The sequence below is a fragment of the Dipodomys merriami genome, unplaced genomic scaffold, assembly GCF_024711535.1.
Source record: "Dipodomys merriami isolate MVZ:Mamm:240054 unplaced genomic scaffold, mDipMer1.0.p SCAF_136, whole genome shotgun sequence".
NCBI lineage: Eukaryota > Metazoa > Chordata > Mammalia > Rodentia > Heteromyidae > Dipodomys > Dipodomys merriami.
This window is the reverse complement of record NW_027202671.1, coordinates 2,763,644-2,775,559: the sequence shown is the minus strand read 5'-3', so window position 1 is coordinate 2,775,559 and position 11,916 is coordinate 2,763,644. Positions and strand designations below refer to the sequence as shown.

General features: G+C 37.9%; 1 gene segment (V, D, J or C); it reads left to right on the top strand.

Annotated features, from left to right (window-relative positions):
- Positions 1 to 6,167: 6,167 nt before the first annotated feature.
- On the top strand, positions 6,168 to 6,675 carry LOC138825171 (immunoglobulin kappa variable 1-9-like). The segment is given in 2 exon segments: positions 6,168 to 6,234; positions 6,353 to 6,675. Coding segments are annotated over 2 exon segments (378 nt in total).
- Positions 6,676 to 11,916: the final 5,241 nt, after the last annotated feature.

Below are 11,916 nucleotides of genomic sequence, written 5' to 3'. Positions count from 1 at the left end.
TAAAAAGTGGTCAAACTATAAGAACAAATTCAACAACTGGAGTGAGTTTGTGTGTGTGTGTGTCTGTCTATCTGTCTATCTGTGCATGTGTACAGCAAAATCAGATGGATCATTTGGTGTTTTCCTTCTTAGCTAAGAACCACTCAGGAATTTCATACTTTTCACTTTTTTTCTAGATGAATAAGGCTATTGCCAAGAAAATAATTCTGAATTTTAAGAAATACTTTCAGTGTGATTGATCTTACCTGAAGTCATAATCTCAGCTATGTGGAGGACAAAATTAGGAGGACCAGAGTTTCATGATATCCCAGAAAGGTCACAAGATATATTTCTGGAATAAAAGACATGATGGCACATGCCTGGATTCTAATATATGGGAGAAGCATAAGAGGAAGTGTGTAGCCTGAGACTGCGCTGGGAAATTTTGTGAGACCCAATAACTGAAAAATCACTTAAACAAATAGGATGGAAAATATGTCTCAAATAATAGAACATCTGTTTACAACATCAAGAATTTAAAACATATTGGTGTTAATTTAATTAATTAATTATTTACACTAGTAGCTGGAAACATGTCAAAAATAAAAGAATCTTAATAGACAAAAATCTCTCTCTTCCATATGTAGACTGATATTCCTATATTAATTTGAATTTTGACTTTACATTAAAAGGCCACTGTGCTTGCTCAAAGTCCAAAGAAATGTGAGACCGTATTCCTACATTATGTTATTCAGGTATGCCTATGTTCATATCATTCTGGAATCTAGATTCTCAGTTCAATCAGAACTAATATACTCTATCCTCAAGGTACAGAGGCCATGTCCTCTTTCTATCATACTTTCTGTATTCCTGTTCACCAGCTTCTCTCAGCAACTCTCAGCTTCTTTTTACTAGTTCATGAGTCACTCCAATATTGCAGGTACAATTTTTACAGAGAAAGTCACATGATCAAGGATAGCCTGGAAATAATAGTAATATAATGTCAAAAAAGAAAGAAACATCAGAAAGAAAGGAAAAAAGAAGCAAGGAAGGAAGAGAGAAAAAGGAAAGAGAAAAGTAACAGAATGGACTCTAGAAACATAACAGCATTTACATAGAATTTATAAAACCAAGATTACTTAAGATAACACCTGGAAACTACCTTAGTATTTCGATTTACTTGTAAATACTTTTCCATTAAATGTATTATTAATAAATCATGTCTTTAATAACTTCACTTTGAACACATGCTATTTGATTACTTATAAAATTTAAACCACCTGACAAATATAGGGAAGACTAAAGTTATTCCTTTGTCAATGGAAGGACTCTGCACTTGAGATATGGTACAAGAAAGAGCAATGTGGTAATGGAAGATTTCTAAAAATATACATTCATTTAAGCTAAATATTTATGAAAACCTAAAACATGCAAAGGTCCCTTGTTTAAATGATTAAACTTTAATATTTGCAAGCCAAATAAGGCCTAAAACAAATTTTTATAGAGCAATAATTTGTTTTTTCTTAATTTTTATTTTTGGTTTGTTTTCTTAATCTCAAAGTATAATCTCAGCTACTTACTTTTATTTCTGTTTTCATTTAGTAGTGGCTAAAACAATTCACTAAAATATTGTTAATGACAAATTATCTTAGCAGCAAAAAATGAAAAGATTCTTAAAAAAAAAAAAGCTCCAAGCAAGTACAAGCTTAACAAAACAGAAAATTATTTTAAGCAGACAAAACCAAAAAGTTACCTCACCAAAAACAAACAAAAATCATAAACTCAAAAACCAAAAGCCATCATTGATAATCTCACAGTGCTTCTGGGAAAACAGTCACCTACAATATTCAGGACCACAACAAGAAAGTCAATTTCCCTAGGGAGCTCCAAAATAGAATGAGCACTTCCCATTCTCATGCAAACTACAACAGAAATTTCCAAATACACCTACTTTTCTCAGCTTCTCAGAGTCTTAGAAACTAGTACCCAAATCACAGTAACGGTGATATTTTTTGGTCAAGTGTTTCAAAGACAACATCAGTTTTGTTTCAGGAAAGAGCCTTAAAAGGCTGACAAGTCACAAATGGCAAGGAAACACTGGAAGAACAAGGCCAAGTATACAAGCAGCAAACTTTAATAGAGGGACAAATTTTGAATTCATAGAAAACAAACCATTCCATTTTCCAGTCCCTCACAAATAGCAAAAGGCTCTAGGCCCTGTTTAAAAAGAAAGACAGGGTGGCTGGGGGTTTAGCCCAGAAGAAGGGCGCCCACCTGGCATGTGCAAGGCCCTGGGTTCAGGCCTCAGCCCTGTAAAAAAATAAATAAAGAAAAAAGAAAAAGAAAGAGAAGGGAAGGAAGAAGTAGGGGAGGTGAGAGACGGAAGTAATAGTAGGAAAAAAAAACAAAAGAAGGGATAACAATCTTCAAAAAAATATACTCATTACCTTACTCATATACAGCATCTTTATAGTAAAATAAAATTTTTAAAAAAGGAAGAAAGGAAAAATCTTAACAGAAAACTAGGCTTGAAAATAACAGAGAGGATCTTTGTTCTCATATTTCATGCAGATCTGGTGGTACATAAGCAAAACTTCTGAGTGTCTCACATCCAAAGAATGAGCTTCCATAACATCCCTATATTATCAACTGAGTTCTGAATTGTGTCTAATTTTTTTTTGGATTAAGAAGTATACAATTATAGATGGATAGATAGAGAGAGATAGATAGATAGATAGATAGATAGATAGATAGATAGATAGATAGATAGATAGATAGACAGACAGACAGACAGATAGATAGACAGACAGACAGACAGACAGACAGACAGACAGACAGAGAGACAGGCAGACAGACAGACAGACAGACAGACAGACAGACAGACAGACAGACAGACAGACAGACAGATAGATAGATAGATAGATAGATAGATAGATAGATAGATAGATAGATAGATAGATAGATAGATAGATAAATAGATGAAAAAAACTGAATTAGCCTCAACATTGGCCCATATCTGTATCAGAAATACTAGAGTATAAACTCACTACATAGCAAACACTCATTCTGTTTTTCTATAGGACAGCTGTGTAATCATAAAAGCACTTAGAATCCCATATAAACAGGATAAGCCAACACACAGGCCAGCAGTTTGCTACTAGCATCAGGCTTTCTCCATTCACACAACTCAGTCACACTTTCTATACACAGTCAGAGTTCCCAAGGGGTTCTAGGGTCTGCACAATTTAGGATGTTTAGGAAGCAATGCAAAGGGAGGAAGAAACGTAGGGAAGGGGAAAAGGACAGTAAAGAACATACAACAAACTAAACACTTCCTGTTGTTGAAGATGACTGAACCTCAATGTCCCATGGAAACGTGCAAAATACCTTTATGTTATTCTCTGTAACATGAGAGGATGAGGTATACATGCAACTCTCCTCTCATCAGCTATGAGGAAATTCTGAGAGTGCTCATTCCTGATATGGTGTTCATTTTGGTATACAGGCAGAGGTCTCCTCTCTTGCTTCAAGATGACAGTGAGACACAAAATGTCTGGTAGAAGTGAGCACATCTATATTGAATACCAAGATACCAGCATTGCCTGATAAACCAGCTAAAAATAGTATAGTACTTTACATTCCCCCTGCAACAAGATTCTGGCTGGATTCTTCATAGCCAGATAATATCAAAGCACAAGAGACCAAACTCACACCTACAGATGCCTACAGGAAAGATGGGACCTGGGTCAACTCCTTACTAGTACACAGGAACAAACAAATAAACTCCAAAAAACCTAAACAACAAGGAAAATGCCTAGGCATGTATGGTGAATGGAGAGATTAAGCAGAGTGTATAGAGAAGTTTGCTAACGTGAACAGATCTGGTCTAACAAGTCAGACTTTCATCGTGATAACTAGAATCATCAGAATTGACAGACATGACACAATAGGAACAATTCCAAATCAAGAAAAATTGTAGCCCATTTATTATGGAATAGCAAAGAAACCCTGAGCACTGAAAGCTGGTGAGTGTGGGAGTGAGTGACATTGGAATAATTATGCAGTGTGCTGCCTCCCCTCTATTACTTCTTCTGATGAATTATCATTTTACATAAAAAAGAACAAGACTATTTTAAATGCATAAAATCTTTGTAAATGGTCTGGGAAGGTGGCTCAGTGGTAGAGCGCTTGCCTTGCATGCATGAGGCCCTGGGTTTGATTACTCAGCACCACATAAGCAAAAAGAAAAAAGCCGGAAGTGGCACTGTGGCTCAAGTGGTAGAGCACTACCCTTGAGTTGAAGGGCTGAGGGACAGCATCCAGGCCCAGAGTTCAGGCCCCACTACCAGACCCCCACCAAAAAAAGTCTTTGTAAAACGCAAACTGGAAACTGGAATTATGTGGAGACTGTGGCAGGGATATGATATTGCCTATTTGCCAAATTGATTGACAACATGCAGAATTTTATTTTGGGTGCTATGGAGACTGAAACTCAAAACTTGCTGTCTGCTACACAATTACTCTGTCCCTTCAGTCATTCCTCATTGGCTTTTGTTTTTCAGGCAGGGTAGCATGCTTTTACTTTAGTTGGTCTGGCAATGCACTTTCAACTTCTGACTTTGAGTCCATCATAATATGGAAGAATGAGTTTGGATTTTTTTTACAAATATTCACTTACTTTTAAAATCAAGGATTACTTTGGTTTGGGAAGGGGTACAATGGTCCCCTTCCTCCATGACCACTACCCAGACAACACCCTGAACCCCAGAGATTATAAACTGATTTATGTTGAAATCCAGATAGAACGGAGACCGCTGTAACTATCATTTGTTTTGCACTATACAGCCCGTGGAGGTCTACAAACACCACTGGGATTTCAAGGCTTTCTTTGGAAAGCCCTTGAGAATTTATTTGGCCATTAAGATGTTCTTCAGAGAAACATCAGGTCCAGAAACAAGTTTCTACAAACACCACAAGTAAGACAAGTAAGGCTGAGTAGCAGTTGAAAATAAATTTAATGGTCACTTAGGTCACATAGATCTTAACCGCTCTAACATCTTATCCTTTTCTCTTTCCCTGGGCCAGAACAAAAGCACAGTACCAATGAGGCAGTGTAACATTGTTTTTGGTCCTGTCTTCAACTTGATTGCAAATTACAATAAGTAAAAGTCATTAGCATTAAAATAATAGCCCTCATTTTCCAAATTGCCAAATTTAGTAGTCTCATTGAAATAACTACAAATTTGCCTTCATTGTCATCCAGAAGGCCTATCTTCTATCCAAACCACTTCAGGAATGTCACACAGATATCTGTGCCTCCTACACTAGAGTGTTTGAAAGTAAGTGACTGGCCCAGAATTTGATGTGGAATGATTAAGGGCAATGGATATATGAATGTGCTATAGTTCTTGGATAATATGAAACTGTAAGTCCAAGTAAAAATTGTACATGGTGATGTGGCAAATCACAAAAACTTAAGAAATTTTGGACTTTTCTGGTAGCAATATGTTTTGCTTCATCTAACCACAGGACATGTTTATTAAACCCTTGATATAGTTGTTTTCCTTTGTATTGAAATTTTTCCTATGTAGCCAAAATTTTCCTTTATGCAGTAAAGTCAATAAGGAAGAGTTGGAGGCAGTCTTTATACCTTCTCTTGGAAAGAATCACATGTTACCTTTTGTATATGTGTGTTTTAGAAGAGCCTTAAGCTTGAATTTCTTTGAAAACATAAGAGCTTATATATCTCTTGTTATGTCAGTGATAAGGCTTCAATGCATAGAGATATTTAACCAGTTAAAAATATCCACAAATTGTATTCTTTCCATATCTTCACTTCTCTGCATGATCTGAATATGAAGCACTCAATTATTGCTTTCCTCTTTTCCCTTTCAAGTGTTATGACATGAAGATTGAAAAACTCATGAGAAATAGTCATCATCCCTGATTGCACCAAGAGATCTATTCAAAGGACAGTAGGCTCATCACAGCTTCTGCTGTATGGGGAAACATATTCTATGGGCTAAACTATGTGGACACGGTGGAAATATGATTTCATGAGTTGAGCTGATCCTATAGTTGTTCCCAGCTTTACCCAGCTTTTCTCATTTGCATATGCTCAGAGCACTGACTACTGCCCCAATGACTATATAATAGGCTGCTCATACCCTGTGCAGCAGTCTGTACCATCAGCACACAGCATGGACATGAGGGCCCCTGCTCAGCTCCTGGGGCTCCTGCTGCTCTGGCTCCCAGGTATGGAAGGACAGCATTCTTCCCATCATTTGTGTTCAGTGCTGCCTGGGTCTTCATAGAAGGCCTCCTATAACATGACTAACAGCGTGGATATTTGTGTTTATGTTTCCAATGCTAGGTTTCAGATGTGACATCCAGATGACCCAGTCTCCATCCTTCCTGTCTGCATCTCCAGGAGACAGAGTCTCCATCACTTGCCGTGCCAGTCAGGACATTAGCAACTATTTATACTGGTATCAGCAGAAACCAGGGAATGCTCCCAAGCTTCTGATCTATTATGCCAAGAATTTAGCCTCTGGAATTCCATCAAGGTTCAGTGGGAGTCAATCTGGGACAGAGTTCACTCTCACCATCAGCAGCCTGCAGCCTGAGGATTTTGCCACTTACTACTGTCAACAGGGTAGAAGTTACCCTTCCACAGTGATACAAGCCATAACATAAACCTCCCAGGGAAGCAGAAGTGAGAGGCTGGGCTGACCAGCTGCTGCTCCTGGTGACTCCATCTGCTGATAGAGTTTCTCAGATGTAGCAAGGCTATTAACACTTTCAAAGCTTTTCATTGACATATGAAGGCTCCTCTGAATCTTTGTCCATTTTCTCTTCCTCTGTCCCAGAAGCACAAGACATGGTCATGTCTCTTCTCATATAAAGTCATCCTTTCTGATTCACACAGTAAAACAGAAGCCAGACAAGAATCTCTAAGAAGGAATTGCTTTAATACAGGAAATGAGTTTAATCAGTAGGTTCTTAACTCCTAGGACATCAAAGAAGTTGGAAGGAGGAGTGTAGCATTCTCTGGTTCTGCAAGGTTGCCCTAGAGTTTTGAGCACCTAATCTTGTGGTTCTCCACCTGGTGGAAAAAGCCAGGGTGAGTTACTGATGCTCTCAACTGACCCAACTGCCTCTCCAGGGGAATTCTCCAGGCCTCATTCTGATCACATGTCAGCCTGCTTATGTCAAGAATTATACCAGTCTCTCCAGTTCACCAAATCTCATCAAAGGATGAACTAATGATGAACTCTCTAAGAAACCAGAAAAGGACCAGGGATTTGAGTTTCCACACACAATCATAATCATAATGATGGATTGAGATAGCTGACTGTCAAAGATGGTCACTTTTCCGCAACTGTCAGAAATAGTCCACCTAAGTGATAGCATTAAAACTCACCTAAATTTGATTGTAAGTTCTTTCTACCAATCTGGGAATATGAACTTTTTTCTTCAAAGGAACAAACTTCATTAATTCTTTTTCAGGAAACTATCAGAATCTGTAAATTGTATGAAACATCACAAGTTGTTCATGATCTTACACAGCAACAAACAACTGCAATAATTACTTGATAAAGCAAATCATATACAAAATAATATTACAATACAAAAAAGAATATACATTATTCAGGTTAAGATTTCTTTTCCTTCTATGCATTAGTGACTCAAACCTGCAATCCTAGATACTCAGGAGCTTTGGATCTGAGTTTGGAGTTCCAAGTCAGCACGGGCAGGAAAGTCCTTGAGACACTTACCTCCAATAAATCACGGGATAACCAGAAGTGGTACTGTGGCTCAAGTGGTAGAGTGTTTGACTTGAGCTGAAGAGCTGAGGGAGAGTGCCCAGGCCATGAGTTCAAGCCCAACAACAACAAAAAAAGGCAAGGCAATGAAAGGAAAGGAAATGTGAAAAGGATAGCAGAGAAAGTAAGGAAATTTTCAATGCATATTTCATAAAGAAAACACAGGGATTTTTTTCCAGGAAGAATTATTGACAGTGAAGAAAAGATCTAATAGAACCAAGAATGTTTCAATATGTTTATGAAATACTCTATTACCACTTTTGCTTCTGTGCATTATACATTTTGAAAATAGTCACAAAAGTGTCTTCTAACATCAAATCATCTCCACATACTCTGCAGGCAAATTCAGGTTCCTCTTTTCTAGTCTAGGAAACCTGTGGATTCAAGGCCTGTGGTGATTCACTGAGTTGAGCCAATCCTGCAGATGTGCCCAAATCTGCCCAACCCCTGCTGATTTGCATGTGCCCAGAGCACAACCCACTGCCCTGAGAACTTCATAGTCTGCTCACACTCTGTACAGGAGTCAGTACCAGTCAGCACCCAGCATGGACATGAAGGTCCCTGCTCAGCTTCTGGGGCTCCTGCTGCTCTTGCTCCCAGGTAAGGAAGAACAATGCTGGAGATTTACTCAGCCTAGTACAGCAGGGGCTCTCTGGTACTTCAAGGAAGGCCGCTTGAGGTTATTTTTTTCTGTTTCCACTGCCAGGTGCCAGATGTGACATCCAAATGACCAGTCTCTATTCTCTCTGTCTACATCTCTGGGAGACAGAGTTTTTATGGCCAGTGAGGGCCTTAATATTTCTTTACACGGGTTTCAGCAGTAACCAGGGAAAGCTGCTAAGCTCCTCATGTATGGTGCAAAGTAATTACCATCCTGATCCTTTCCAGTAACAAGAACAGTGGCTCTGGGGTAGAGTTTACTCACACCATATGAATATGCTGTCAACAGCATAGTAGTTACTCACTCACAGTGATACAAGCCATAACATTAAGCTCCCAGGGAATTAGAGGTGAGAGGCTACGCTGTCCCAACTGTCCTTCCTGGTGCCTCCACCTGATATCACAGCTTCTCAGATACATCTAGAATCTGAAGGTCACTTGAAGATTTTGGTAGAATCATCTGGGCAGAATTCCCTGTCATCTACCTCTCTTTCTGCAGCAGTACACACTTGGCAATGCCTCACCATAGTCAATAGAGCACACAAATCATAACAAGGGAGGAAATTTTGAGAGTATTATTTGGGGTTCTTTTGTAAAATTGAGACATGTTAGTTAATTGAAGCAAGTAGTTTTTCTTTTTGAATAGAAGAAATTATTAGCCTATGGCCATTCCAAGACTGACATGTTATTGAGTGAAGCTAAACCCAGAACTGGAGTATTCTCTGGTGTCCCTCAGACCCAGATCATCTACTTGTGAAACTGGAGGCCTTCTTACCTATGTGCTTTCCTGTCTAGAAACCTAGGGGTGAGTACCAATGCTCTCAACTGCTTGTAGATCTTGACAGGTGATCCTCCATTCCTCCCCTCTGCCCTAGCATATGCCTGCAAGTTTCAGTACATTGTAATGTAGCCTCTTCTAACTGTCCATGTTCAGTAGGATTCATAATGCAAAAACTCTACAGGAAATACTGGTGGCTTTCACAAGTAAATGATTAGATGAATCTGCACAGCACAGCAAAACAATAATTACACCAATCTATTCTCTACTCAATTCTTTTGTTAGAAATCACCAGGTTGTACACTGGTGGATCCAGTTCCTTCCTCCTTTTCTTTTTGGTTTGTTATCATTTTGGTTCTGGTCCTTGGGCTTGAACTTAAGGAAATGCCTTGCTTCTTCCTTGAGCTTTTTGTGTGCAAAGCTAGCATTTTACCACTTGATCCACAGCTTTTTATGTGCTTAATTGGATATAATTGTCTCATAGGCTTTCCTATATGCGAGCTGGCTTCCAATATCAGTCCTCAGCAATTACCCTCATTACTAGCTAGGATTACAGGAATGAGCCACTAGTACTTGTCTCCTGACATTTTTATTGTTATTATTAAAGAGTTGTTCAGAGGGCTTACAATTCCATGAACCTGAAGATGTGTATTTCCTGTTTGAGCTGTCAACTTGACTACTTTTCTGTTTGCACCTACAGTATGTACACTGACTTAATCATGATGCTCTAAGACAAAAAAGGAAAATAAATTTGGAAAACATAACTGAGCTTAATACTTTCTGGGCTATCTTGAGTGTCTTAAATTGCTATGGAAATTCTAGACTTACATTTTCTACTTAAAATATTCTTTTAGGGAATTTTAATTCTGCATTGTTTTAATTCTATGTTTTAAACTAGAGAAAATTTAAAATGATGTTGTACTCCAATTTATGACTGTGGAAATACTTTTGAGTAGCTGTGTCCTTTTTACTCTAAAACAGGTTTTTTTTCTATTCACTATATTGCCATAGATTCTACTAAGTTATAATTATGTCCTATGATTTAATTTACTAATTTTTAATATATTTGTACAAATTTCATCAGCAAATCAAAAAACCTGGCTGCTTCACTTCTCAATTTAATGTCTTCTTTTACCTCTTGCATTATAGAATTTGGAGGAGAACATCCTGTATACTATTGTATGTGAGGATATGATAGTAAATATTTCAACATTTAAAACAATGTGATGGGAAAATGTTAAAATATTTCACCATTTATTATGATACTTATCATTGATTTTTTACATATGTTTCAGACTGCTATGGTATTTTTTCATAATTTCTGTCTTCCTTAGACACTAATAACTTTTGAAGTATTGTGACTAGATAATTGACTTTCAGAAGTATTTTAACTAGTATACTCATCTTGATTCTACTCATGTTAGGATTGTGAATTTTATAGATAAATCTACTATATTAAAGTCAATAGAAGTGGAGCTGATGCGCAAGTGGTAGAGTACTAGCTGAGGGACAACACCCCGTCCCTGAGTTCAAGACCCACTTCCAACAACAACAGCAAAAAATACAATCATGGTGCTGTGTGCAGGTGGCTCAGGTCTATAATCAAAGCTACTCTGGAGGTTGAGATTACAGGATCACTGTTTAAAGGCAGTCCAGGACACTCTTATTTCCAATCAATGAAAAAACAGGAAGTGGTAGAGTGCTTGCCTTGAGCTGAAGACCTGAAGAGCACAGGGACAGTGCCCAGACCAAGTGTTTAAGCCCCACAACTAATAAAAATAATACAATCATGTATTTTTAAAAAACTTTCCAATTTAACTTCCTCAAAATATTGTCCTTGAGAGAAGGACGAGGGAGAAAGTGGGAAGCAGGATTAGGAGTAAGAGGTAGAGTAAGAGTAAGAGGTAGAGGAGAGCAGGATGAAATTCTCCCTTTCCTAAGACAAATTTTGACAATGTGCAGAGGAGACCATAGGCTGAAAATTTTGAGTATGTAGGATCAAAGGTCAGAGGAAGTGCTTGTAAAGTAAGCTGAAGATTGGAAGACATGTGAAACATTGCAAAAATACGACTGTAACCAACCGTTGCTATAGGTGAAGTGACATGAATCTCACACAAATATACTGTGAAGCTGTTTAGATTGGTAGTACTGGGGTTTGAACCTCAAGGTCTTTGATCCATTTGGAGTGGATTCTGGTTCAGGGTGATATATAAGGATTTAAATTTAGTTTTCATGTTTCAACACATGTATAGCCAATTCTGACAGCACAGTTTGTTGAAGAGACTGTCATTCTTCTATCCTTTGTTTTTGGCTACCTTACCAAAGATTAGATGACCATGGGTATGTGAGTTCCTTTGTTGGTCTTCAATTCTATTCTAGTGTTCTACAAGCCTATTCATGTGCCAGTACCAAGTTGTTTTTGTAAGTACAGCTTTATAATGGAGTTTAAAGTTTGGGATTGATATTCCTCCAGCAGTGTTCTTCTTGCTAAAAATTCCTTTAGCTATTAGGCTTTTCTATTATTCCACATGACTTTTAGGATTGCTTCTTCTTCTTGATTGAAAAATGTTGTTGGGATTTTGATGGGTTTTGCTTGAATTTTAGATAGATCTAGGCAAAATTGCCATTTTCACAATGTTAATCATCCATTATGAAGAGGAGTGGAGAGAGCAG